The 24,673-nt window shown below is 41.1% G+C and overlaps 2 protein-coding genes across 2 annotated transcripts; one reads left to right on the top strand and one right to left on the bottom strand.

The window, feature by feature from the left end:
* Positions 1 to 3,448: 3,448 nt before the first annotated feature.
* On the top strand, positions 3,449 to 16,353 carry LOC140997965 (mitochondrial tRNA methylthiotransferase CDK5RAP1-like). Its single transcript, XM_073468063.1, has 13 exons — positions 3,449 to 3,810; positions 3,936 to 4,039; positions 4,121 to 4,155; positions 4,255 to 4,355; positions 4,436 to 4,612; positions 5,502 to 5,770; positions 7,290 to 7,387; positions 7,471 to 7,526; positions 7,791 to 7,921; positions 8,056 to 8,131; positions 8,892 to 8,968; positions 10,946 to 11,086; positions 15,874 to 16,353. Coding segments are annotated over exons 1-13 (1,398 nt in total). The 5' UTR covers positions 3,449 to 3,809; the 3' UTR covers positions 16,006 to 16,353.
* On the bottom strand, positions 15,676 to 23,782 carry LOC140997819 (bactericidal permeability-increasing protein-like). The gene is made up of 16 exons (XM_073467855.1): positions 23,713 to 23,782; positions 21,893 to 22,000; positions 21,684 to 21,798; positions 21,458 to 21,586; positions 21,215 to 21,370; positions 21,037 to 21,100; positions 20,007 to 20,067; positions 19,830 to 19,921; positions 19,547 to 19,723; positions 19,409 to 19,468; positions 19,160 to 19,327; positions 18,570 to 18,637; positions 18,419 to 18,461; positions 18,272 to 18,335; positions 17,017 to 17,093; positions 15,676 to 16,860 (listed from the first exon to the last, which is right to left on the bottom strand). The coding sequence occupies exons 2-16, from the start codon at positions 21,993 to 21,995 to the stop codon at positions 16,819 to 16,821; spliced, it is 1,419 nt and encodes a 472-aa protein (XP_073323956.1). The 5' UTR covers positions 21,996 to 22,000; positions 23,713 to 23,782; the 3' UTR covers positions 15,676 to 16,818.
* Between the last annotated feature and the right edge of the window lie 891 nt (positions 23,783 to 24,673).

Genomic DNA, 24,673 nt, shown 5'->3' with positions numbered 1-24,673 from the left:
AAAACAGTATCTTAAGAATACTCTTGTCAAATAAAATATTCTGCAGCTTGGCTGTGACTACGGCACTGTGTAAACGTAACGTGTTGATTAATGCAGACATCTTGACCCTTTTTAGCATAACAAGTGCAGAGGGCACAGCTCTGACATGCAGTGAAAGGTTTAAACATCATGTGCTGCATGCATGAATGTGCCCATTCTTTGAGCCCTTATGTCATTGTCTGAAATCAAGGCTATGTTGTGTATTCTTCTTTTACACATGTTGATTTTATCCCTGTAAATATGAAGTTAATTATTATGCTTTACATTTCACTTTGTAAAGCTTTGTGATCATTTCAGCTGAAGCTTGGTTACATTGTTACTTAATTTGTCAGAATTGTATTTAAAAAATATCTTATTATATTATATACATACACAAATTCAACCACATTTCAGTATTTCTACAAATTTCAACACCTGAGTTTACCCACACATGTGTGTATACACACACACACAAGATTATATTTGTATATATATAGATACATATACAGATATGATCTTCACGCACTTTTCAGTATTTCTTCAGATTTCAACACCTGAGTTTACCTGTCATAGTGGATTTAAATAATAAATAATCTACTAAACACTTACACAAAAATTCAGTAATTTGTGTAAATCAGTGAGGACTTACCTAATGGATGGGTAGAGCGGGGAGCCTGATAAAGACATGACCAGGCAACAAACCAGCAGCAGTGCAGATTTCTCCATCCTCACAGCTAGTCCAGGAGAAGAATGGACAGCTAGAATAAATGACAGGAGAAGAAATTACATTAGAAAAAAATGCTGAAACCACAGTTCCCCTCAACCAGCCTCATCGCTCTGCACAGGGCACTGAAGTTGCAGCAGGCAGAGATGTACGCTGTGATGGAAAACATCAACATTTAGTTTTAAAATGATCCCAGACATGAAAGCTATAATATTACATTGACACACGTGGTGGATGAGTTACCTAGATATCTTGTGTGAATTCAGAGTGTCCCTGCAGCTCCTCTTTATTTGGCACCTTCCACTTTCATCATCTCTCACTGCCAGGAAAGGAACTGGACTGAAGAAACACTGGATCAGTGATTGTTAGCCCTGTATCCATGGTCAGTTTATATTGAACCTGGAGCGCCCAGACACTCCCCATCACACATCATCAACTCTCTCTCTCTCTCTCTCTCTCTCTCTCTCTCTCTCTCTCTCTCTCTCTCTCTCTCTCTCTCTCTCTCTCTCTCTCTCTCTCTCATTGTACTGGAGCTGCATGTTATTTTTTTCTTTTTTTCTTTCTCCTCAGATTCAAAGAAAAATAAATTAAAATCAAAAGAATATACCTGAAAGGATGAGACAGTTGTTGGTCAGTATAGGATACTGAACATAGTGGTAATGTTTAGAGCAGAACAGAGTACAGTCCCACACACATTTTTCACCCATGCTTTGATAGATTTGTTAAAAAAGGTTGATGTGTCTGTCAGAGTGCGCACAGCCCACAATTAAACAGCTGTCGAAATCATTCAATATGTATAATCCCTCACACCAAGAAGAGCATTTTTCACCATTTCACTTTCAGTACTATACATAGGAAATGGAAAACCTTTTAAAACACACAGGTCAAATGTAGAAGGTCTATTTGGACATTTGGCAGTAGATTTGGTAAGTTATGTTTTATAGGACTTTTCAGAAGAAGACCTTTAGATCCAGGTCCAAAGGTCTGAGAGACTCTAATTCAGTAATTCAGGGTTCCTTTCAAAGGGTAACTCCTATAATTCTACACATTAAAGTGTGTTTATAGGTCTTGGGGAGCACTACTGCATACAGTATGTGAAAACAAGTAGCATAAAGCCGTTTGTGGCCAGTGATGTCACTCAATGGCTAAATTGCATTGTGGGTCATGTAAGCATTGGTTAAAATTGATGAAGTTACCCTTTAAGTTGCCTCCTTGTCTGTAAATTTTAACCTGAACATGCTGAAATAGGCTATACCCCAAAGACACTTAATGAGATAGATGCCTCCGGTGGTTGTACAGGAAATTGTGCTGCAGATTTTGTACCTATTTCTTGATACAGGGTGGTGAAAAGAAAAACACTTAGTTGTGAGGTGGTATTGTGCACTGTCCACATTTGAAATCGCCTTCTGGTAAGGTTGACACCAGTCGGGTTGATTTAATATGGAGACAATTTGAGTGTACCCATTTGTCTTCGAGGTTTCTTCCTCTACGAAAGGTTATCCTAAGATGTTCTTTATACAGTTCACCAACTTGTGGGTCACCAGTTAGGACATGTCAATATCTTTAGACTCACCGCTTGATCTGTTGTCCCCTTTGAGAGTATCCCAGGACACCATCTAGGGGAGATTTGTTGGGGGCTTGTTCCAGTCTCAAATCTCCAAATATTTTATTCAATGTTGTGTTTAGTTGTTTGGTGACATATCATATCTCCTTGAGTCTTTCCTCTTTGATGGAATTTTGGGGGAATTTGACTCCCTGCATCACAAAAAAGAGATAGATTGTGTGTTGCCTTTGACTATTAGAGCCATTACATTACCATCTCCTAAATCCTTTGTGCAAAATGTTCACTAAAATAGTGTCTTCAACTATTCCTCCTCAAGGAAATACAAATGCCTTCATACCTTCAAAGCATAAGAACCTGGTGGGAAAAACAAACAGAATCACAGTTTCTACCAGAGTGGATATGATGAAAAGACGCATTGCAGCCTCATAACTAGAATACATTTAAATGAGCAGTTCTGATTCAGACTGCATTGTTTTAATCATTTATGTTGTGCACTCCTTGTATTTAACAGTTGGTGATACAGATGGAGTGACAGCAAAGATAATGGTGAGTGTTTTTATTCTGATGATCAGACATATCATCATATTCTGTCACTGGAATCATTTCTGTGAAGAGGAGTTATTAGAACTGTTAGTTTTATTTTTTATTTTAATTGAACCCAACTCCTTCCCTCCCCCATCGACCCCTCATCCTCGGGCTCCAGCTTGGGACCATAAGGTGAAAACTAAGTACGTATCTCTTATATACAAGAGTTCAGCTTTTATGGCCGATTCAAGATTTTAGTGATACATTCAAATGAAGCTCTGAAGCTTATTTTCGCTGATGTCCGGAACGTCAAGAAGGTTTTTAGACGGACCGTGAAGTTGGACGTACCGGAGGACACCTTTTACTAACGGACTGTTGCGATGCAAGAGGACTATCTGTCTCTTCGTTCCGTCTTTGCTGAGCAGGACAGCCCATTTTTATCCACCGTCAGGCCTTTAGCATATAACCGTGTAATGGTGATATCGTTTAGGTACGATATTTGGCTCCTGGCGCCATGTTAGAAAATTATCAGAATGAATAATAATCAAAATAATCAGGCTAACAGTTGCTCCTGTTGCTCCGGGCTAATGTCCGACACAAATATTGGTTGTGATAGTTGTGGTAGTGCCAGTAGTAATATATATAGATAGCATTTCCGCCTCCGTTCTCAAAATGATCATTATTACCGACCGGTATTATTAAATAACATTCGTATTTTTTGGCAGCTCAACGCGTTTTCCGGGTTTCTATCACGTTACAGTGGAATGAGGAGATACTTCTCTTGGTATTTAAAAGGACTTTAAAACCCTTGTTTACCATTTCCCAACACTGGAAACCCACCAGGTGTATCCGACCCAGATATTGTTCTAATTTAGCTAAAACCAGTGTGACTTCCAAAGAGAGGAGGAGAACTGTAGACAGGTTCAAGTCCCAGGTATCCTCTGGTCCAAGCTTTCAGGATTTCATCAGAGGAGTTTCAGTTAAGAAGACTTATGCTATTACTTATCTGTCTGAGGACTTGGAGCAGAAAAAAAAAAATCAAGTCAAGTTAATTTTTAGTGTTTGGGAGAAATGCTGAACTGCTGTTTTGACTCAATGTTACAGTGTATTTTGAAACCTATGGATGTCAAATGAATGTAAACGACACAGACATAGCCTGGTCCATACTACAGGGGAAGGGATACCTACGCACGGTTGACATAAGTGAGGTACAGGAGAACTTTAACTTCCTACAGTTTTAACGTTAGTTGTGACAAAACATTTGACTAAAAATATCATTGTGCTCACAGGCAGATGTTGTCCTGCTGGTAACATGCTCCATAAGGTAAGATCATGTCACAAACCTAAAATCAAGCTCTTTGAAATGTTACCGGAGTTTTCATGGGACTAAATCAGATACACCTACTAACTCTTCTATTAACAGAGAAAAGGCTGAACAAACTATCTGGAATAGACTACAACAACTAACAGCTATGAAGAAGAGACGGTTAAAGACGCAAACACCAATGAAAATTGGGATTTTAGGTAAGTTAGTTCACTAATGTGCACAGCTTGGGCTGTCTTACAGAGGCTACAAATGTAGATCAATGGTTGTGTTTGTCCAGGGTGCATGGCAGAGAGGCTGAAGACGGAGCTTTTGGAGCGGGAGAAGCTGGTAGATGTTCTTACTGGTCCAGACGCCTACCGGGACCTTCCCCGCCTCTTGACTGTAGCTGACGGAGGTCTTCAGGCGAGCAACGTTGAGCAATGTGTACGCACATGCATCCTGGGCCACACTGACAGCCTACTGAACTGACATCAACAACAACAACAGGCAGAATGGATTACAGAACCATGTGGTTCACTGTAACCGCAATATCACCAGACTCCTCACAAATTGTGTGATTTTAAGAGTTGGGTTAGCAGAAACTTAAAAAACTTTGCAAAATGGCTACGGAAAATTCCATTATTTTGGTAAATTCGGCATCAATTGCAAAACATGAAATTGTTTCTTTCATTGTGAAAAGTATCGGTTTGTCGCAGCATCCCTGTACCAGCTTGTCTGCTTCTGTGTCTAAAGTGCGTCTTACCTGTCAACATTCATCAGCTGTTTGAACACACTGTTTCAACAGATTTCACAATTTACTCTTAATTTATGAAAGAAGACAACATTTTATTGACAGTAAACTTGCAGAATTTTACAAATACAGGAAACAGTAACCGATATAGGACACTCTTTTGTCGCCCATGTAGAAAATCCCAAGACTCCCTTAAAAATCACTTAGTTTTGTGGGTCGTTGTGTCAGGAGAAACTTTATAAAGTTAGTGAAACGCTGTCTCTGACAAATTCTTAATCATTTGGACCTTCTTGTAAATTTGACAAACATTATACAACAATTTCTTTCTTTGTGTAAAATATTTGTCTATTTGTCTCAGTGATGTACGTGTTTATTGTGATATCTGATCACAAGTGGTCACTTGAGACGCATTTTAATGGCAGGTGTGAGCTGATGGAATTAGAGCAATACTAGAATAGTAAGGAAGGCTGTGACATTGTACACTGTAGATGATGATGAGGAGGTCAGTCATATAACGTGGTGCTTTAAAAATGAGTAAAATGAAGAGCTGAAAACGATGCTCAAATTTACATATTAGTGTAAGCTCAGCACTGAAAATGAATGTCGTGAATAAATAATGTGTGTATGTGTGTGTTGGGTGTTTTTGTTCAGGGTGTGAAGGAGGTGACTTTACTGGGTCAGAACGTGAACAGCTACAGAGACACGTCAGAGGAACAGTTCTGCAGCTCAGACCTGACCCAGCTCAGCCGGGGTTTCAAGACCGTCTACAGACCTAAACAGGGAGGTCTGCGCTTCTCCGACCTGCTGGACCGAGTGTCACGCATCGATCCCGACATGAGGATCAGATTCACTTCCCCTCATCCCAAGGAATTCCCTGACGAGGTACACAGTACACAAACAGAAAGGGTTCGGAAGTTCAAACAAAGCGTGATGCAGGTGCTCTTTGATATGGAAAACAAAAGAAGAAAAACAGCCTTTATTCAGATGGCTGTTTCATGGTGAAATTCTTAAAGATGTAGACCATGAATGTCAAAAACAAGCTCAGTAACAATCCACGGGTAGAGACACAAACAGCCTTCTTCAGGGTGACACACTCAGCACAGTCTCCCGTTTAATAGATCCTAGATAATTACAAAAACATGAGTGGAAGGCAAATGTTTATAATTACACTGTTCATATTGTAAATATTATGTATATACAAGTCAATTCCATTTCTTATCTTCTTAATATATTGTTCATTTTTTACTTTTTATTATTGTTTATTGTAATTACTGTCCTTTGGCTGCTGTGACAAAGAAATTTCCCCATTTGCGGGACAAATAAAGGAATTCTGATTCTGATGAATTCACGGGTGAGAAATTACAATAATTACAAAGTATGACCACCAGGTGGCCATGCAACATGTATAGAAAGAAGATAAAGAATATAAAAAGTGTACTGAACAAAACAAGAAAAAATGTGTGCACAAACAACAGGAAAGAAACAGCAGGGACATGTTACACTTCACTTGCTTTTGTAACGGGCGTGCATTGTCTTTAACAGTTTCATATCAGATTGGATGCACATCTGTTAACCCTTGTATGTTCTGCGTTGTGTTCTATGTTGTGCTGAATGAAGGAAGGACCGGGACCACGACCTGCTGCTGGTTGCTCTTTAAATGAAGGTAGAACAGTGGATTTGTCTGTACAAATCAACAGAAAAACACATAAGGCTCTGTAACATGCAGTCTCCTCCACACAGCACACAGGTCTCAAGCTCCTTTTAGCAGATAAACATACAGAATTCCTGTAGACTAGCATGTGGAAACATGTCTACTTTAAAGCTTGCAAAAAGTCTGTTTACAAGGTTTATATTCAATTGACACATTAACTGCATGTTCACAACCTAGAGACTAACATTTATACATGCATAAAACAAGGTTTGCATTGTCCAAAAACCGAAATAAATGTTCAAAAATGACGAGCAAAATAATACATTACCTCCTCTCAGCTAGTTTGGCGCGACTGAGAGAAGCACCGGATGACGGCACAAGGCCTGCAACCTCTGAAAGTGACAGTAGAGGTATTAACACTTTGGTCTGACTACAACATTCAGACATGAATATAGGCAATAAAACACATCTTAAACATATAGAAAACAATATTCATCAGGATTTGGTGACATTTCAAACGTAAAAATAAAGATATAATTTCAACCCAGTTACACTTTCAATTCTGCTGAAGACAGCAGCAGCTGAATATGCATTCTCAAAAGCACTAAATTACAACAAAATTAAGCACTAAAAAACTTGTCTTTTTCCTATTTGATCACACTTCCCTACAAAATCCTGCTTCTTTATTTTTCCTGTATTAACTTGGATAATTGAGACTTCCTGACCTGGTCTGTGTGCTGGTGTTGTCAGGTTTTGCATCTGATTGCAGAGCGAGGGAACATTTGTCAGCAGATCCACCTTCCAGCCCAGAGTGGGAGCAGCAAGGTCCTAAAAGCGATGCGCCGTGGGTAAGAGACCACTATGCTTTATTCCCAAATTAAGTCATCAAAGCAATTAGTTTCCTAAAAAATACTGTAATTTAAATTTATAGCTACACAAGAGAGGCCTACCTTGATCTGGTAAAGAATGTCAAGAGAATTATCCCAGGTAGGCCACAAAAAACAACATTTTTTAAATTTAAATTGCAAGGATGGAAAGCGTACTAGTACTATAGTTTACTCAAGTAAAAGCACTGTTACTTTAAAGACAGCTTACTTAAGTAAACGTAAAACTACTTGTGTATCACAGCCATGTTGCACTTCCCTGCTCATAATTTGTTTAAGATAAAGTAGTATGTTTTCTGTGTTTAACATGAATGACGTGTGTGTGTGTGTGTGTGTGTGTGTGTGTGTGTGTGTGTGTGTGTGTTAGGGGTGAGTCTCAGCAGCGACTTCATCTCAGGCTTCTGTGGGGAAACGGAGGACGACCACCAGCAGACTCTGTCTCTGATCAGAGAGGTGGGCTACAATGTGGGCTTCCTGTTTGCCTACAGTATGAGAAAGGTGAGCTTTTGTGTGTCCACACTGTTCGTGATACCACAAAACTGTTCTGTATTTCACAGTGAAATCCAAGCCGTTATTTTCAGGCGTTCTTTTCAGATGCCCTATAAAATCTAGTTTAAATGTTTCTCTCTCAGAAAACACACGCCTTCCATCGGCTACAGGACGATGTGCCAGCCGAGGTGAAGCAGCGGTGGCTGGAGGAGTGTATCAGTGGCTGTGTCCCAATTCAGGGGCTGCATCCTTCGAAGGGCGCATTTGAAGGCCAATTACGTCACAACGGTGCGCGAAGGCTGTCCCAATTGGAAGGCTCCTTCAAATGCACCCCACAAATGCAGCCTTCCTTTCCCTCTTTTTGTAGGACACACTGCTACTATCCTTTGCGGCCTCCCATATCCCAAGATCCTTTGCGCACTGCTGCTCAGTCCCAAAACAGAAGAGGAAGCAAGAGAAAATGGCGACATCAAGTGGCGCAGACTTGACATTTAAATGTAAGTATTGGGTTTATACTCGGTTTTTAGTCATTTGAACATCCAACGCCAGATATGTTAAACTTCAAGGGACTATAAAACCTCCAAATTTGAACTTTCAGTTAAAATACGTGACACTGGTAATGCTATGGTAAATGTAGTTGTTATTCACCAATGGGTTAATGTTTATTTTGTAATGTTGATAATTTAATTTTAGATTTGACACATTTTGTCATTAATTTTTGTACACACACAGATAAATGTACACGTTTGATAGATTTGAACCAAAACAGACCTATAATAATGCATCTCTTCATTCATAGTCGTGACGTAAGAGTAAGGGGCGGGAACATCTGGTGACGCAACCAGGAAATGCTCCGAAGGCTAGACCGTCCCATTTAACAACGGTGGACGCGGCTTTCGAAGGTCTCTCCGAAGGACTCGCCTTCAGAGACCGCAAAGGCTGCGTCCTCGAAGGATGCAGACCCTGAATTGGGACACAGCCAGTGTGTTCAGAGAGGAAGCTGCAAGGGTCAACGCTGCTCTCATCGGCAGCAAACAGCTTGTCCTGGTGGAGGGAGTGAGTACTGCAGGCGTGGCTGACACATACTTAAAACTTCATCATCCTCAGCTATACTTTGGATTTAATGCTGATCAGTAATTATAATAATAACAATAATACATTTTATTTGGAGGCGCCTTTCATGGCACTCAAGGTCACCTTACAAAACAATAAAACAAATAACAACAAAATAAAAAATACTAAATGACTAAAAACAAATCTGCAATCTTCAAAAATGAGAGATGCAGGGGGGGGGGCAAAGAGAGTTAGAGGGAGTAGGCTTGTTTAAAATGTTTTCTGTTTTCAGATGGGATTTGAAGGTGGAGAATGAGTCAATGTTCCTGATGCTTTGGGGGAGGGAGTTCCAGAGACGGGGGGCAGAGCGGCTGAAGGCTCTGGCCCCGATGGTGGACAGACAGGCAGGAGGCACAATGAGGCTGATCTGAGTGTCCGGGAAGGGGTGTTGATGTGGAGGAGGTCAGAGAGGTATGGAGGAGAGGTTATGGATGGCCTTGAAGGAGTGGAGCAGAATTTTGAAGTCCATGCGGAATTTGACTGGAAGCCAGTGAAGCTGTTGCAGAACAGGTGTGATGTGATTGATGGATGGGATCCTGGTGATGATGCGGGCGGCAGAGTTCTGAACCAATTGGAGTTTATGGATGAACTTGTGGGGGAGACCAAAGAGAAGGGAGTTGCAATAGTCCAGGCGGGATGTGACCAGAGTGTGGACCAGGATGGCAGTGGAGTTGGGAGCAAGGGATGGACGGAGGCGGTTGATGTTGCGTAGATGGTAATAGGCTGACCGGGTAATGTTATTGATGTGGGTTTGAAATGAGAGAGTACTGTCAAGAACGACACCCAGACTCTTAACCTGTAGGGAGGGGCAAACAGAGGAGTTATTGATGGGGATGGTGAAACTTGGAGTGTTAGTGAGAGTGGATTTGGAACCAATGAGGAGAACCTCGGTTTTATCACCTATGAGTTTCAGGAAATTGGAAGAGAACCAGGTTTTGATTTCTTGTAAACAGTCACAGAGGGAGGAGGGCGGGAAGGTGGAGGTGGGTTTGGAAGAAAGGTAGAGCTGGGTGTCGTCAGTACATGGTAGCGTGCTAACTCACTAAACTAAGATAGTGAACATGGGAAACATTACCCTCCCTCAGCATCTTCATGTTAGCATGGTGACATTTGCATTTAGCTCAAAGCAGGCGTTGCCTCACAGAGCCACTATCATGGCCTATCACAATAAATCCGCGACAATATCATCTCCACCTGCTGTATCAATATCATCTCCACCTGTTGCCATTTTCAACGTCGGCTATCAATCACAACTCGCTAGTTAAGCTAGGTCTCGCGTGATTGCAATCGGTTCATTGGATAAACGCAGCGTGATAGGCCCTCCCATTCCCAGAAGGCTTTGCTCCATTCTACGTTAATTTAAGTGACCATGAAAGTTCTGTAACGCCTGAATAAGAAGAATGAAATTAAGATAGGCTACACAAAAATCAGTAGATTGATGGGAGAGATCAGAGATGAGTGTGCAGGGTAACCATGACTGAGATATAGAGAGTGAGCAAGTGGCATAAATATTGGTTGGACTTTCAAATTACTCTAATATAGTAGATCTTAGAGATTTTCGCGGAGAATTTAAATAACGTCAATAATTTCGAGGAACCCAAGGGTCGGCCGCGGTTGTCTCACGGCCGCTTAGAATAATCTGTGGGCTGTTTCGCGCAAATTCATCGGCCAACCGGGAAAAATCCCGATCGTCCCGATTACCACTCCGCCCCTGGCTGTAGACTCTTGTTAATACTTTGACCTCGTTCTCATAATGTGAGGGAGGTGATTGATTGGCTCCTATAGAAATGCAGACATTGAATCATGAATGAGAAACCCTTGTCCACCTGGATGAAAGAGGAAGTCCTGTTCCAGTGTACCGGGCTACTGCAACATGTTACCAGGCAACAACGCTCATCTCTGCTTTCCATTTTTATGCAGGAGAGTAAAAGATCTGCTCAGGACCTGTGTGGGAGAACTGATGGCAACATGAAAGTGATTTTCCCCAAAGAAGATGTTTCTGTTCAGCCTGCAGAGTCCAACACTGCAGCGGTCACTGCTGGAGACTATGTGCTGGTGAAGGTAGTATAACTTTAAAAAGTCACACACTTGGTTACATGTTTTATTAAATCAAGCCTGACTGGTAGATTTTAGTTTAAGACATATATTGATATTAATTGGCTGATAGTACAGAAAGATATGTTTTAAGGTCATTCAGAAATAATGTTAAGGGTCTTCCACACCAAGAACAAGAACTATAACAATATACTATATGTAAAATAAATAACAGATAAAACAATTTTCTAACTCAAGCACATGGTGGAGTCCATACCACAACTATAAAGTCAAAGACAGATTGGCGGTCAGTGATCCCAAAGAAAATGATCACTGACAGCCAATCAGAATCCATCTGAATTTACAGAGGCATCAATTAGTTTGATTCTGGAGACATTTTTCTACAAAATAATTGTTGCAGGAGTGCTGATAATATTGGTTTCTACCTGTAGCTGACCTCTTTTATGTTGGCTAATTGAAACACTTTTCAGATGGTCTACTCAGACAGCAGCATGGCGCCTGTGACTGGCACGGCCGCTGCCTCGGCGTCTCGTCTCTTTACGTTGATTCTTGTCCTGACACTTTCACAAGTCCTATCAACCTGCCTTTCCAGCCTGTGCTATGATCGGACCATGCTACTACACATCAGAAACTCTATGGAAGAATTCAGTGCAAATTGGGGCTACAACTTCTTACCTCCCCCGTCTGTCTGCGCTGACCTGTCGCTCGGGGGGCTGTTGCTGCCTCCACTTCGCAGAAGACTGCGGAAACGCGGATCCAGGGCCGGCGTCCAGGTGTGGCTGAGGCGGAGCAGGCAGTTCCCTCCCGTGTATGACCGGGCGGAACCCACGAGCTACCTGCGTCCCATCTCCTTGCGAGAAACCGAGGAGGACAATGACCCTCAGCCTCTACCCCGGTATTCCCAGGTCTACCGCAGTCTCTGCCCATGGCGTGTCGTCGCTCCGCAGGTCAGCTGTCTGTCAGCCGTCAGATCTCAGTCAGCTGGCGGTGACGTCACGGTGGTTTCACGGTCCAAGATGGCCTTACTCAATGCACGCTCCATTGCAAACAAATCCTTTCTCCTGTATGATTTGCTCATCCAGAAAGATCTTGATTTCCTGTTCCTGTCTGAAACTTGGCAGCAGCACGGGGAATTTATCCACTTAAAGGAGCTGTTTCCCCCGGAATACTCTTTTGTTGCTACACCCCACCTCACAGGATGCGGCGGGGGCCTCGCTGTTGTCTTCCGTGACCGCCTCAAAATTAGGTTGGTGAACTCTGACTGTTTCCCCTCGTTTGAGCTTCAAGTGACTAAGATAAATGAACAAAACCCATTTTACTGCATTTTAATCTATCGCCCTCCTGGCCTAGCTAGTGGGTTTCTATCCGACTTCACTGAACTTTTAACTTCTATTATCAAACTGGATAAGGTCCTAATTATTGGTGATTTTAATATTCATATAGATGTTCAGTCATCTAACACTGCTGCTGAGCTTTTAAATATCACTGAGTCTTTTAACTTTGTGCAGCATGTCTCTGGTCCCACACACACACTAAGGGACATACACTGGACCTTGTCTTCTCACATGGATTGACTGTTGAAAATCTACATGTGGAGGATTCTCTTGTCAGTGACCACAGCTGTGTCTCCTTTGATTATGGAATACGCTGAGAAGCACCTACCATGTTTTGCTCAAGGAAAGAAACGTTTTATTAATCAGTTGTTGAGAGCTTTATTTCCTTGTTTGATGCTGAGCCTGCTTCAAACGATGATGATGACTGTGATGATGATGATGATGATGATGTAAATTCACTGGTACAGTGTTTTAATCTTCGATGCAAGTCTGTTATTGATAAAGTAGCTCCAATCAAACCAAGATCCACCTCTCTAAGGAAGCCCTGCCCTTGGATAAATGAAGAGATTCAAAATCATAGGAGAAGCTGCCGCAAGGCAGAGCGGCTGTGGAAAGCATCAAAGCTAGAGGTCCACAGGCTGTACCTCAAGGATCTGAGATTAGTTTTAAACAATACGCTAAAAACAGCAAGAACTGCTTATTTTGCCAAACTTATCTCTCTTAATAAAAGAAACCCTAAGTTTCTGTTTGATACCATTAGCTCCATTACATCCCCAAATGTCCCCACTGCCCCAGTCTCCTCTACGACTGATTGTAATGCTTTTGCCAGCTTTATGGTAAACAAGATAAATGACATTAGGGCCAACATTCCTCTAACTGTTTCAAACCCTTGCACTATTCAGCCTCCCCGGTGCAACTGGTCCTTGTTTTCTTTGGTCACACTGTCAGACATCAGTGCGCTCCTTGCCACCATGACTCCGTCCTCTAGCCCTCTGGACATACTTCCGACATCACTGTTCCTTAACACTTTTGGCTTTATTGGCCCCTGCATTGTAGAGATTATAAATCAATCTCTCCAAACTGGCGTTGTCCCAGTTTTCTTTAAACAAGCAGCAGTGGAACCTAAATTAAAGAAACCAAACTTGGACCCTGCTGATCTGAAAAATTATAGGCCCATTTCAAAGCTCCCTTTTCTGGCCAAAATTCTAGAAAAGGTAGTAGCCGAACAATTAACTGCCTTTATTGATGAAAATTCTATCTTTGACACCTTCCAATCAGGTTTCCGGAAAAAACACTCCACTGAGACTGCCTTAATTAGAGTTTCAAGTGATGTCCTGATGGCAGCAGACTCTGGTCAACATACAGTCCTGGTACTGTTAGATCTAACCGCTGCATTTGACACGGTGGACCATAAAGTCTTATTAAATAGACTCAGAGACACTTTTGGGATTACTGGCACTGTTTTAAATTGGTTCAGGTCCTATCTGACTGACAGGAGTTTTCTGGTCCATGTAAATCAGTTATTATCTGACCCGACAGGGCTAGCCTGTGGGGTCCCACAGGGATCAGTCCTCGGCCCTTTTCTCTTCTTGCTTTACATGACCACTCTTGGACAGATTATCAGTGAGTTCAGTGATGTCTCTTATTATCTATATGCTGATGATGTTCAGCTCTACTGCTCTTTCAAGGAGACTGAGCTGCATAAATTAGACAACCTAATTGCCTGTTTGACTGCCATCAAAAAATGGCTAAATGACAACCTTCTTCAACTGAACTATGCCAAAACTGAAACACTGATTATTGCCCCAGATAGTGCCAGTCCCCCCATAAAGCAGCATTTTGGTCAGTTAGGTCTCTCTGTCCAACCTAGCTTACGTAACCTAGGTGTTGTGTTTGACAAGGACATGTCTCTGGACCACCACTGTAAACAGTTGGTGAAGAACTGCTTCTATCATCTGCGGAATATTGCTAAACTGAGGTCCATGATTTCAAGACCTGAAATGGAGATGATAATTCATGCCTTTGTTCGCCTTCAAACTGTGCAGAATGCAGCTGCAAGGCTCATAACTGGATCGAAGAAAAGGGATCATATCAGCCCAATTTTATATTCCCTACATTGGTTACCAATTAATTTTAGGATTCATTTTAAGATTTTAGTACCTCCTTTTCGAGCCCTCCATGACCAAGCTCCCTCCTACATCATGGAGCTACTGAGACCCTACTCTCCCTCACGCTCTTTAAGGTCATCAGATCAGAAACTCTTGATGGTCCCCTGCACTCATTTTAAAACACGAGGTGATTGCTCTTTCCAGGCCACTGCCCCTCGCCTCTGGAATGCACTACCATTGACCTTACGTAGCATAGAGTCCACTGAAGGTTTTAAGAGAGAACTTAAAACCTATCTTTTTAGACAGGCTTTTTACTGATGTTGATGTTCTGGGACCTCTGTGAAGCTACCTGGATTTGTGCCATTGTGTGTTTTTTGTTGTGATCTCTGTATTCTATTGCATTTTATCCTTGTTGTAAAGCACTTCGTGATTTTATCTATGAAAAGTGCTATATAAATTAAATTTACTTACTTACTTACTTACTGTAGAGACTCAGTCTTGGTTATGTATACAACTTATTAATCACTTAGTAAACAGACATGCTGCCAACAGTCGGTGGCACTAATGGGGTCTCTAAAGTTCATTTAGTCTTTAATGATATCCCCAGGATCACTGATTTTGACTCGTACGACAGTAGGAATAAAAGACAGCAACTATCATGTCAGAGTGTTGGATTCCCTGAACTCTGCTTATCTTTGAAGAATTTCGTGAAACCATTTTAAAATGTTGTTTGTTTGTTAGTTTTTACATCGTGCAGCAGTAACAGGTCATCTGAAACTATTTTCCTAAGATGCCGACACAGCTGGAGCATGCAGCAGGTGCTGGATTGTCACATTGTTATCATTATAATGATAATGATCCTTCTTGGTGTGGATGGCCTTTGCTTTTTGCACCAAAGAGCACTAATATGTTTTTTTACCAGTGTAAAAAACTCTACACTCATTCGAGATAAAAACATGTACATTTCCTCTCCAGTCAGTGCTCTTGATCAAGGCACTGGTTAAGATCTGGAGTCAGGCGCATACGCTGCCCACCGCTCCCCTGGGATGGGTTCAATGCAGAGTGCCAGTTTCACCATGTTGTACGTTGTATGATATGTGACATAAATAAAGATTCTTCTTCTTCTTCTAAAATGAGAAATCAATCCCAGGTGTTCAGATTTAGGCGTCTTTATTAAAATCACATAAAATTCATGAATGTCTCAGTAACCAGCATGAACAAACAGTCTGCTGATAGTCAATGGTAACAGTCGGAGGACATCATTTCAACACAGTGAAGAACTTTAAGGCATTATCTGGTCATTTAAAAGGTTTCTTCATTCACTCATTCATTCTTTGTGTCTTTAATATAGATACTGGCGGCCAACTCGCAGAGCCTGAGAGGCCGCGCCATCAGTCACAGCTCCCTGAGAGGCACGGTGAAGCACAGCGAGCTTGATGAACATGTGGCCTCGGACATAAGCAGGACTGAGACATGCCCTTGATTGACCCAGGTGACACCGCAGGAAACAAACTCTTATTCCTTTGGAAAACTAGCACACTACCCTTGTTGACAGTGAAGACACACAGAGGCTGGTTTTACTGGGATTTTGGTCATCTTACAGTCACCCTGGACTGCTGTGAAAACTGCAATGTGTTATTTATACAGTCAGTATTTACTAGAGCTGCGATGATAAGTTGATTAATCAACTAGTGAATCAATATGAAAATCATTGTTGGCTGCAGCCCTAGTAATACCAATGTGTATGTACATACTGAACTGCTTAAAGTACTAAAACCTGTCAAGATGATGTCAAATATAGTGATTATTTAATACAAACTACTGTATCTTATCTGTTTTGTCTTGTGCTTGATTGATGTCTTTGCATTTTTTTCTGGGACTGCAGTCAAGATGTTGTGGGTCAGCACATTTGCCGAAATCGTTCCGTGAGCTACAAAGTCAGAGAGTTTTTAGAAAGAATTTTCCCAAAGTCAGCAGCAGAAAGTGCTGCGATCTGCTTTGGAAGAAGCATGTTATTATAAAGAAGATGATTGTGGTGACAAACTGCAAAACCCTGTCCTGCAGACTGTGTCCTGTTACTACACGATCACAAGTTCATCTACATTTCATATATAGAAAACCTGGTCTGAGTTCAAATTTAAAAGATACAGAAAAATAGAATAAAAAAGCTAAATTTTTTTAAAAAAATTGAGGAGATGCTTGTTTCTCAGGCTTGTAGGAGAAGTTGTACTCTGGCTGTGATCATGGTGGCGTGTGCAGTGCAGAAATAATCTCTGGGAGTTTGCAGAAATGCTGTTTAACCTGTGAACTGGACATCTGTCCCAATCAGGATATTGTCCTAGAGAAAAACACACCACAGAAACGTTTCAACAGTTATTAACAGCTCTGAGGTTATGAATTCTGTTGATAATCTACACATTTAAATTCCATGTCAAATAAGAAACGCAGCTCGCCACAAAACATGCAGTTTTGCAGAAAACATGCAGCCTCTTACCTTCAGGATCTGAAGCCTGGTGTTCAGAAGGTTCATGTTTCTAAGTGCAGGAAGTGGGTATCCCTTTGCAAGTTGAACTATGAAGCAAAATTCATACATTTTAATAAACGAGCATCAAAGTCCAACATTACAAACATTATTATGATATTAGCCTGGGTTTTGTGTTAAATTTTAATTATAGTGAACATCATGAAATAGATAAACATAACAAGAACTAGAACACACAGGATTAAATGAACTCTAAAACAACAATGCAGTGTAATTCAATTAGAAAATAAAATTAAAGGTGAAATGCAATATAAGCACAGATGCTAACAATGTGCTAGGAGGTTATATAAATATGACATTAATTAAAACAAATTTGTTTAAAAAAGGCAACCAAGTCTTTCACCTGTGTTTAATTTAACCTGCAATAACATTTTTTTTCTGGCTACTTGGGGGCAGCAGAAACAAGTTGTGAACAGACAGACATCACATCACCTTTCACCTTGCTTATTATATTCACACATCCAGCAGTTATGGAGCAACATTATTATTTAATTGGATTCCTGGTGAATGTAAGTCCAACATTCACTCTCTTCTAGCTCTCTTTTTGGTCTCTACCAACTTCTGAGGGAAATATCTAACTTTTTTTTCTCCACTGTGTTCACCAGCTAGTCTCTAACTGTCGTTCTGTGTTTGGATACCGAGCAGGTAGTGTTCAGTGGGTTTTAAGGGCTTTTTCTCTAAAAAAAATAGCTGCCTGACTGCTGTGGTGAGAGTGAATTAAAACATGTTGCAGCTGTACAGGTAACCAATGAGCTGAAACTCAATGTAAAGCTCCATAAAGCTGAGGAGAGCAGCAGATTCAGCTGGTAATTCTCTGTAGGCTCATCATTACGACTGACTCCTTTCACATTAACATGTTATTTTCACATTGTCGTTGATATCGGTATCGATTATAGCTGCTTTTAAACAAAACCACATTCCTAGTTTTATAAATTGGGGTGTAACACATAACATGATAATGACTCTGTAATATAAACATGTCCAAGACTATTTAGAGCTTTGAATGTAAGTGAAAGAATTTGAAATCAATTTTAAAAGTTACAGGAAGCCAGCACAGCCTGTCCGCAATTGGCTTGACTTCTCTTTTGGGTTTTATACAGCACTGTTCAGATTCAGAGTTGTGTACCTGAAGCCTGTCAGCAGAGCATTTAGTAATGATATGGCACCTTCTTCATATAGAGTACAAACTGAAAATGCAAGAACTCACCATTCAGCACAGGTATCACCACCACATTGAGGACCATTTCAAAGATGCTGTCGAGGGATTTGACCTGCGGGGGTTAGAGTCAGGGTTAGTCTGTTGTGTTGGTACTGATGGTACCTGCGGTGACTCATGTTAGAATGCAGCTCTCACCCGAAACGCTCCCACAGAACTTGTCCCCACGGTCAGATCAAAACTGTGCAAACCAGACAGGCAAAATTAGACTGTGATGTTCATTTTTACGAAGACCTTTTGGCCCCACTTTTCTCTTCTGAGAGCAAGTAGTGTTTTTTTAGTTTCTCACTTGTTTAGGGTGACAGCTCCACCCAGCCTCATTCCTCTGAGAAACACTCGGGCGCTGACACTGGTCTCCTGTAAAGACAATTACATAAAGTCAAACTCAAACTCTTGAAATAAACAACAAAGTTTTTGCCAACCTCTTATCTTTTATTGAGATCATTTACTTTTCCTCTTCACTAAAACTTGAATCTTTAAGTTTTTGAAACTAAAGTTGACAGTTGACAGAAAGTTGTCTATTTGAGCTTTACAGGAGCAACATGTAAGAACTGGCGTCTTGTTGAATTCAAACTACAGACAAAAAAAACAAATAGTGGGCAGCATATTACCATCGCAACTGTTAACTGCTGCTAGCTTTAGCTGCAGTTACCTACTTAGCTCAGTTAGCAGTGTAGCTAGTGGCCCAATAAGCTGGCGGGGGTATGCTCGCACTGTGAGCTCACATCATTAGCACAGGAGCCATGGACAATTGGGACTAGCTGGTTAGCATGACAACCTTGACTACATTTTTTCTGCAAAACAATATACAGAAGTCTTTTTCGCTTATTTTGTTTTTTACAGTGTTCACCTTTTCATCATGCCAGCTGTGTAACCTACCAAGTTCAGGACAAAGAGAGAGGAAAGCCTGCCATTGGGTTGGATAGCGTAGGCCGTCACTGTGCCAGTGACATTAACTGTCATCTTGTTAGGCTCAAAAGTGACAACAGGATCCTTAGCTGCCTTCACCACCAGTTTCATCATCAGGCCTGGGAAACGCCTGGCAATCTGAAAATACACCAAGATACAGCTGACTGTTCGCCAATGAAGGTAATGCTTTTTATAAAATCAGCGGAATCTGTGTGTCACCTCCGGGATGAAGACTCCAAACGTTTTGGTGTTGAGTCGGATGGGTGAAAATCTTGGGATCTGTTGTGACAGAAAGGTTGTAGATCAGTGTGATGTCATGACGAGGATTGATTAGGAAATTTGGAGGATAAAGCTCACCATGTCATCAGTGACGTCCTGGCTGAGGATTCCAGCTCTCTTGTAGACGAAGCCTGCAGAGTTGGCAGTGTAGGCGGACAAGCTGATGTACACCATGTTGTTGACCTGGGGCGGCAGGGAGATGGCTTTTGGGGAGAAAGGAGGCTCCTGATGGTTCCCGATGTTGTAAAACTCACCCTAAATGACAAAGACGGGCAGAAAAGTTGTGATATGACCACGACTGTCTATTTCTTTATTACCAACCTGTCCTTAAATGTACAGTATAACAGTGTGCAATTTTTACCTTCAAGTTCAAGTCAATGTAGGATGTTGTAACTGAGGGCGATGACACCATGGAGTATTCAATCTCTGCATGCTTGTCCACCCTGGCCAAAACTGCAGTGAGGCAGAAAGTCTCTCAGATATTCAGCATCAAAACATCCAAATATTTCACACAAAGATTTTTTTTTCTTTTTTTTACCATTGAGACTTTGCAGACGAGGGTTCATACCAGATACTGCCTTGGTCACCTCAGGGCAGATCTGCAACAATGAAGAGCAGAAAAAAATCTATTGTTAGACTCCAAAAGAAACTTGATGTTACACAGTGAATTCTGAGAAAAATTATTCTTAGAAGTGCCCCAAAATGAATACACCATTGTTTACTTTTGTTTTTTAGATTAGATTTTTCTGATGGTTCTGGTGCCCCCTGTGGACAAAAGATGACGATGGCGACACAAAGTGCGGATCGCTTTAGTGTTGCACGATACCAACAGACTGTAGGGCAGCTTCTTTCCTCAGGCTGTGCTACCTCCCAATTCATCCTCAACACTCCGCTCCAAAAAATAGTTTTAAATTATGACTTATCTGACCCGGTGACAGGCATTAAGAATAACTGTAATAACTATAGCAAATCTTCTCGCAGATGGTCTCCTTTGCTTATGTAGGTCATACAGAGGCATCAGTATTAAAGTGACCAGTTAAAAGTTTCTTGTAGTACATTTAAGTAAAGGATTATTTGCTAATCCTTTCTGACATTTACCCAACTGAAAACAGTGGAAACACAATATATATATATATAAGTATATATACTTCATTGATTTCTGTAAATGTATGCTAATTGTGAACTTGATGCCAGCAGCACGTTTCAAACAAACTGGGACGGGGCAACAAAAGACTGGGAAAGGCCTGTTTGGAATATTCCACATTTTCATTGCTGACAGGTGATAGTGTCATGATTGAGTATTAAAGGCTCAGTTGTTCAGATGGTTGAGGCTTACCACTTTGTTAAACACTTGATTGTATAAAGGATATTACTACATCACACTCCATAATGCCGTTGTTGGGAAACACAGTTCAGTTCCAAATGATTGCGCTCTTTTTTTATTCCGTTTTACACAACGTCCACATTTTTGGGTGTCAGGGTTTCCTCCATGGCTGCTCTCAGTAAAAGTTTCTCTTAGCAGTTGTGAACAAGTTAGAAGAAGAACATGTTAAGAGGATTTCCCTCACCCTTTTCTCCAATGCTCTTCGCAAAGCCCTATTAAGGTATTTTGAGAAGAGATTGTACAGCCAGCTGCAACAGAAAGCAAACATGGTAATTAGAGGAGAATGCAGTGTGTCAAGGACGAAAAGTTACACTGATCATTCACATGACTTCAATCGTAGTGCATGGCAGGGTTTCTTTTACCTGGCCCCACGGTGGAATTTGAATCTAGCACTGCCGATATTGGCCACACAGTTGGCAGTACTGACCACGGGATGGCCTGTCGCATCACTGCTGATGGCAATACTAGCAGAGATACTGAGAGCCCCCACATGCAGATCAAAATAGCCGCTGTCCCTTCTGTCAAGAGAGAGACATCACTGCTGCAGCAGAAAATATCACACAATAGATTTTAGTGTATTAAAGAAGAAATATTTTCACACTCACATAAAGAGGTACTTGACCCTCCAGTTTCCACGCAGACTGATAAAGGCACCTCTAATGGACATCTTGATACCCGTCCCTGGCACCAGATTCACTGCAGATGTCGGCAATCCCACACTCGTGATAACGATACTGGAAGAAACAACATGCTTCTTTGTAAAGGCACTTGGCTTCCCAGTATCCCAGTTTTCCAACAGAATTTACAGTATTGGATGAATTGGTGACTTACTTTGACGCCCTGTACCTGACCCTGCCAATGACAGGCACCCTCTCTTTCCCTGAAAAAATAGGGAGCCGGATGGTTTTGAGTTCCTCCTGGAGTGCCGCCATCCCCAGTTGTCTGCCTATAACGAAATGCAAGACAATTTGATGATGAAGCACTGGAGAGATCGTTGTCATTTTCCAACTGACAGAGGAAACCGGTGCTGCAGTGCTTACCATATTCAAGGCCTTTTGCTGTTAGTCTGACCTTCACCCCGGGTTCGGTGCTTAAGGTCATAGGGATCAATGCCACCAGAGCCAGCCAACAGAACAGGGACATCTTGACTGTTGGGAGACAAAAAGGACAAGATTGTTGACAGAAGTTGACAGAAATTTCTGCTTTTGTGTGATTGGCAGGTTTGCTTTTCTACAAAGTACATTTAGGAAGCAATGCAACGTGGCTTCCTCTTTATAGAGCACCTCTCCTGTTTATTACAAGTTACTGGTTCCTTATTCTTCAGATATCCCATAGATAGATGCCTTAACATAGATACTTACTCAGTGGCTTCTCCTGAAAGCTCAGGCCATTCTTTACTGTACTACTGTAATCATAGACCTCTGGAATGCGACAAGGAGCCCTGCTTCTTCCAAAAGATCAGCCATAACATTTTGGAAACAACTGGTTCGTCCTCTAACGGTGTCTTGTGTTTTAATAAGCATATCATATATTTTTACAAAGGGGCACTTTGTAGTTTTGGAGAAGAAATTTTAGTAATACAATATTAATGATGTAATAATACAAACTCAGAAATATTTCTTTCTTTCATAAACAAATAAAGAAGTTGTTCTCAGAGGTCAATAAAGTCTCCAGAACACTGTTTGAAGCTACAAAGGTGGCAGGGTCCGCCACATATAAAGAAAGTAAAACAGTATGAAACTGTGTCCTCCTTTAAGGTCAGTATGTTTATTCAGTCATGAAGTGAGTTTATTTAGTTTGTTTAGGCATAAAAAAATCAGTCAGTGAAGATCTTTCTCTTCTGAATAAAATTTCTTCCCCCAAACTACAAAGTGCACCTAATAAAGGCTTAACATGAACATTAAATCCACAACAACTTAATGTCGTGGACTGAAAAGTTAAGTTATGTTTCCCTCTGAAAGTATCTTTCTGCACTGTATATCAGATCATTTTGAGATAGAGATACTTGTAATTGTACTACTTGAGTACGTGTACTTTCCAGTGCAGCCTTTGGATTCCTGTCACCTGTAGAAGAAACCACATCAGCACTTGATTGAATTAGGCTGAGATTAAAGACGCAGGCCACCATTTTAGTCCAGTCTGAATGGATATTTGAATCAGTGTAGATATCTTTGAGGTTTTACAGATGGAAATAACTTTCTGGAACATTCAAGTCATCGCGTTTCAAGACACAATTTCAGTATTTCAGTGTAAGAAAATGCTACGGCTGTCACGTGCTGTTTTTCCACAATGAAGAGCTCTATCAGTCATTGAGAAATGAGAAACATTTAATTAATTCTATCTTATGCTTTTCTCTCCAGCTGATTTTGCTTGAACTTTAGTGTGTTGCATGTGAGAATAAAAGATTTAGACTCTGAATGCATCAAAGGACTGAACTGATGATCTAAGACATGTGACTAGCAGTGGAAATCTGTCTTCAGGACATTTCCATGTGGGTCACAAGTGCAGTGAAGGAAGGGATGTGTTATTTTCTGTATTTATGTGTACTGGACATTCAAAGACGTCAGCACTTAGTTTCTCCCTGAGTCAAAAAAGACAAGCAGCACTGACACTACTATCTTTCCTAATCTGTTTTGCAGCTACTTAACACAGTTTCTAAACGTGTAATACTTGTCTTACTTGTTTGCTTCCAAGTGAACGTAATTGAATGTCTATCGTATGAAAACATCCTTCACACCAAACACATAAGAACCAACTTCAGGACAGCTTATCCACACTGGAATCTGCCTTTGTTAATAACACTTTCTGATAACTCAAGTTTAAAGTTGGGCCCATGCAGATAATATACAGCCACTCTTACCTGAAGCAGCAGTTTTTCAGGACCAGACAGCTTCAGATGTGTCACTCTGACTACCAACAACTGGACTGGGACTTGTATTTATATAGACAGAGTGAAAGAGGAAGTGAAGCACACACCCTCTAATTCACTTACTCAATCAGGAACTGATTGGCCGCTTGGAAATTTACATTTCTTCATTACTTCACTGCCCTGCTCTCTTATAACCTCTTCAAAATCCCAATCCACCTACGGTGCTCTTATCTGAGTGCTATTTACCTGAAAAACAAACTCAGACAGCTACAGTTTGACATGGTTTGGCAGTGGTGGTCCTAGCTTGCATGACGCCCTGGGAAAACCTCACCTTCAGTGCCCCCCCAAAAAAATTAAAGGACAAAAAAAAACACCTCATGCACAAAATAACTTTTTTACTAAACTAAAGCACGGGACTAGTATCACCTGGGGACCTCATGGGATTTAGAAAATCCCCCACCATGTCTGTGTTTTGTGTGGCGCATTCGCACGTGATAAGCGAAGTCTGTGTTTTAACTTGAATTTACTGACATTATCCCCCAGATATGATGTCAAGGCTCTGCGTAACCAACAACAACAGTAACTGTTCTACACGGAAAAATGAATAAATAAATAAAGAACACTCAGTGTTGGATTTATTTTTATGGATTTATTTTCTCCTAAAAGACAATGCAGTACAAGGCTGGATTACAAAGGCTCTGAAAGGGATACGATCACACCGGAGCCCTCGTTGGAGCAGCACAACCGTTAGATATGGATATTTTTAATATTATAATAACTGGTGAGCCTGTTGAAAGATGCTGCCATGCATGTAATCCATCTAATCATCTTTCGAGATTTCGCTCTTCTGATGGATTTGAGCTTGCTCTTTCTGCAAATGGGTCTCCATGCTGTGTACCTAGATGAGCCTCCTGAATTTGCACCCAAAATGCTGTCAAATCTTTCATTTATA

Source organism: Pagrus major, chromosome 6 (genome assembly GCF_040436345.1).
Source record: "Pagrus major chromosome 6, Pma_NU_1.0".
Lineage (NCBI taxonomy): Eukaryota > Metazoa > Chordata > Actinopteri > Spariformes > Sparidae > Pagrus > Pagrus major.
The sequence above is the reverse complement of the archived record's forward strand: the minus strand, read 5'-3'. Positions and strand labels throughout refer to the sequence as shown.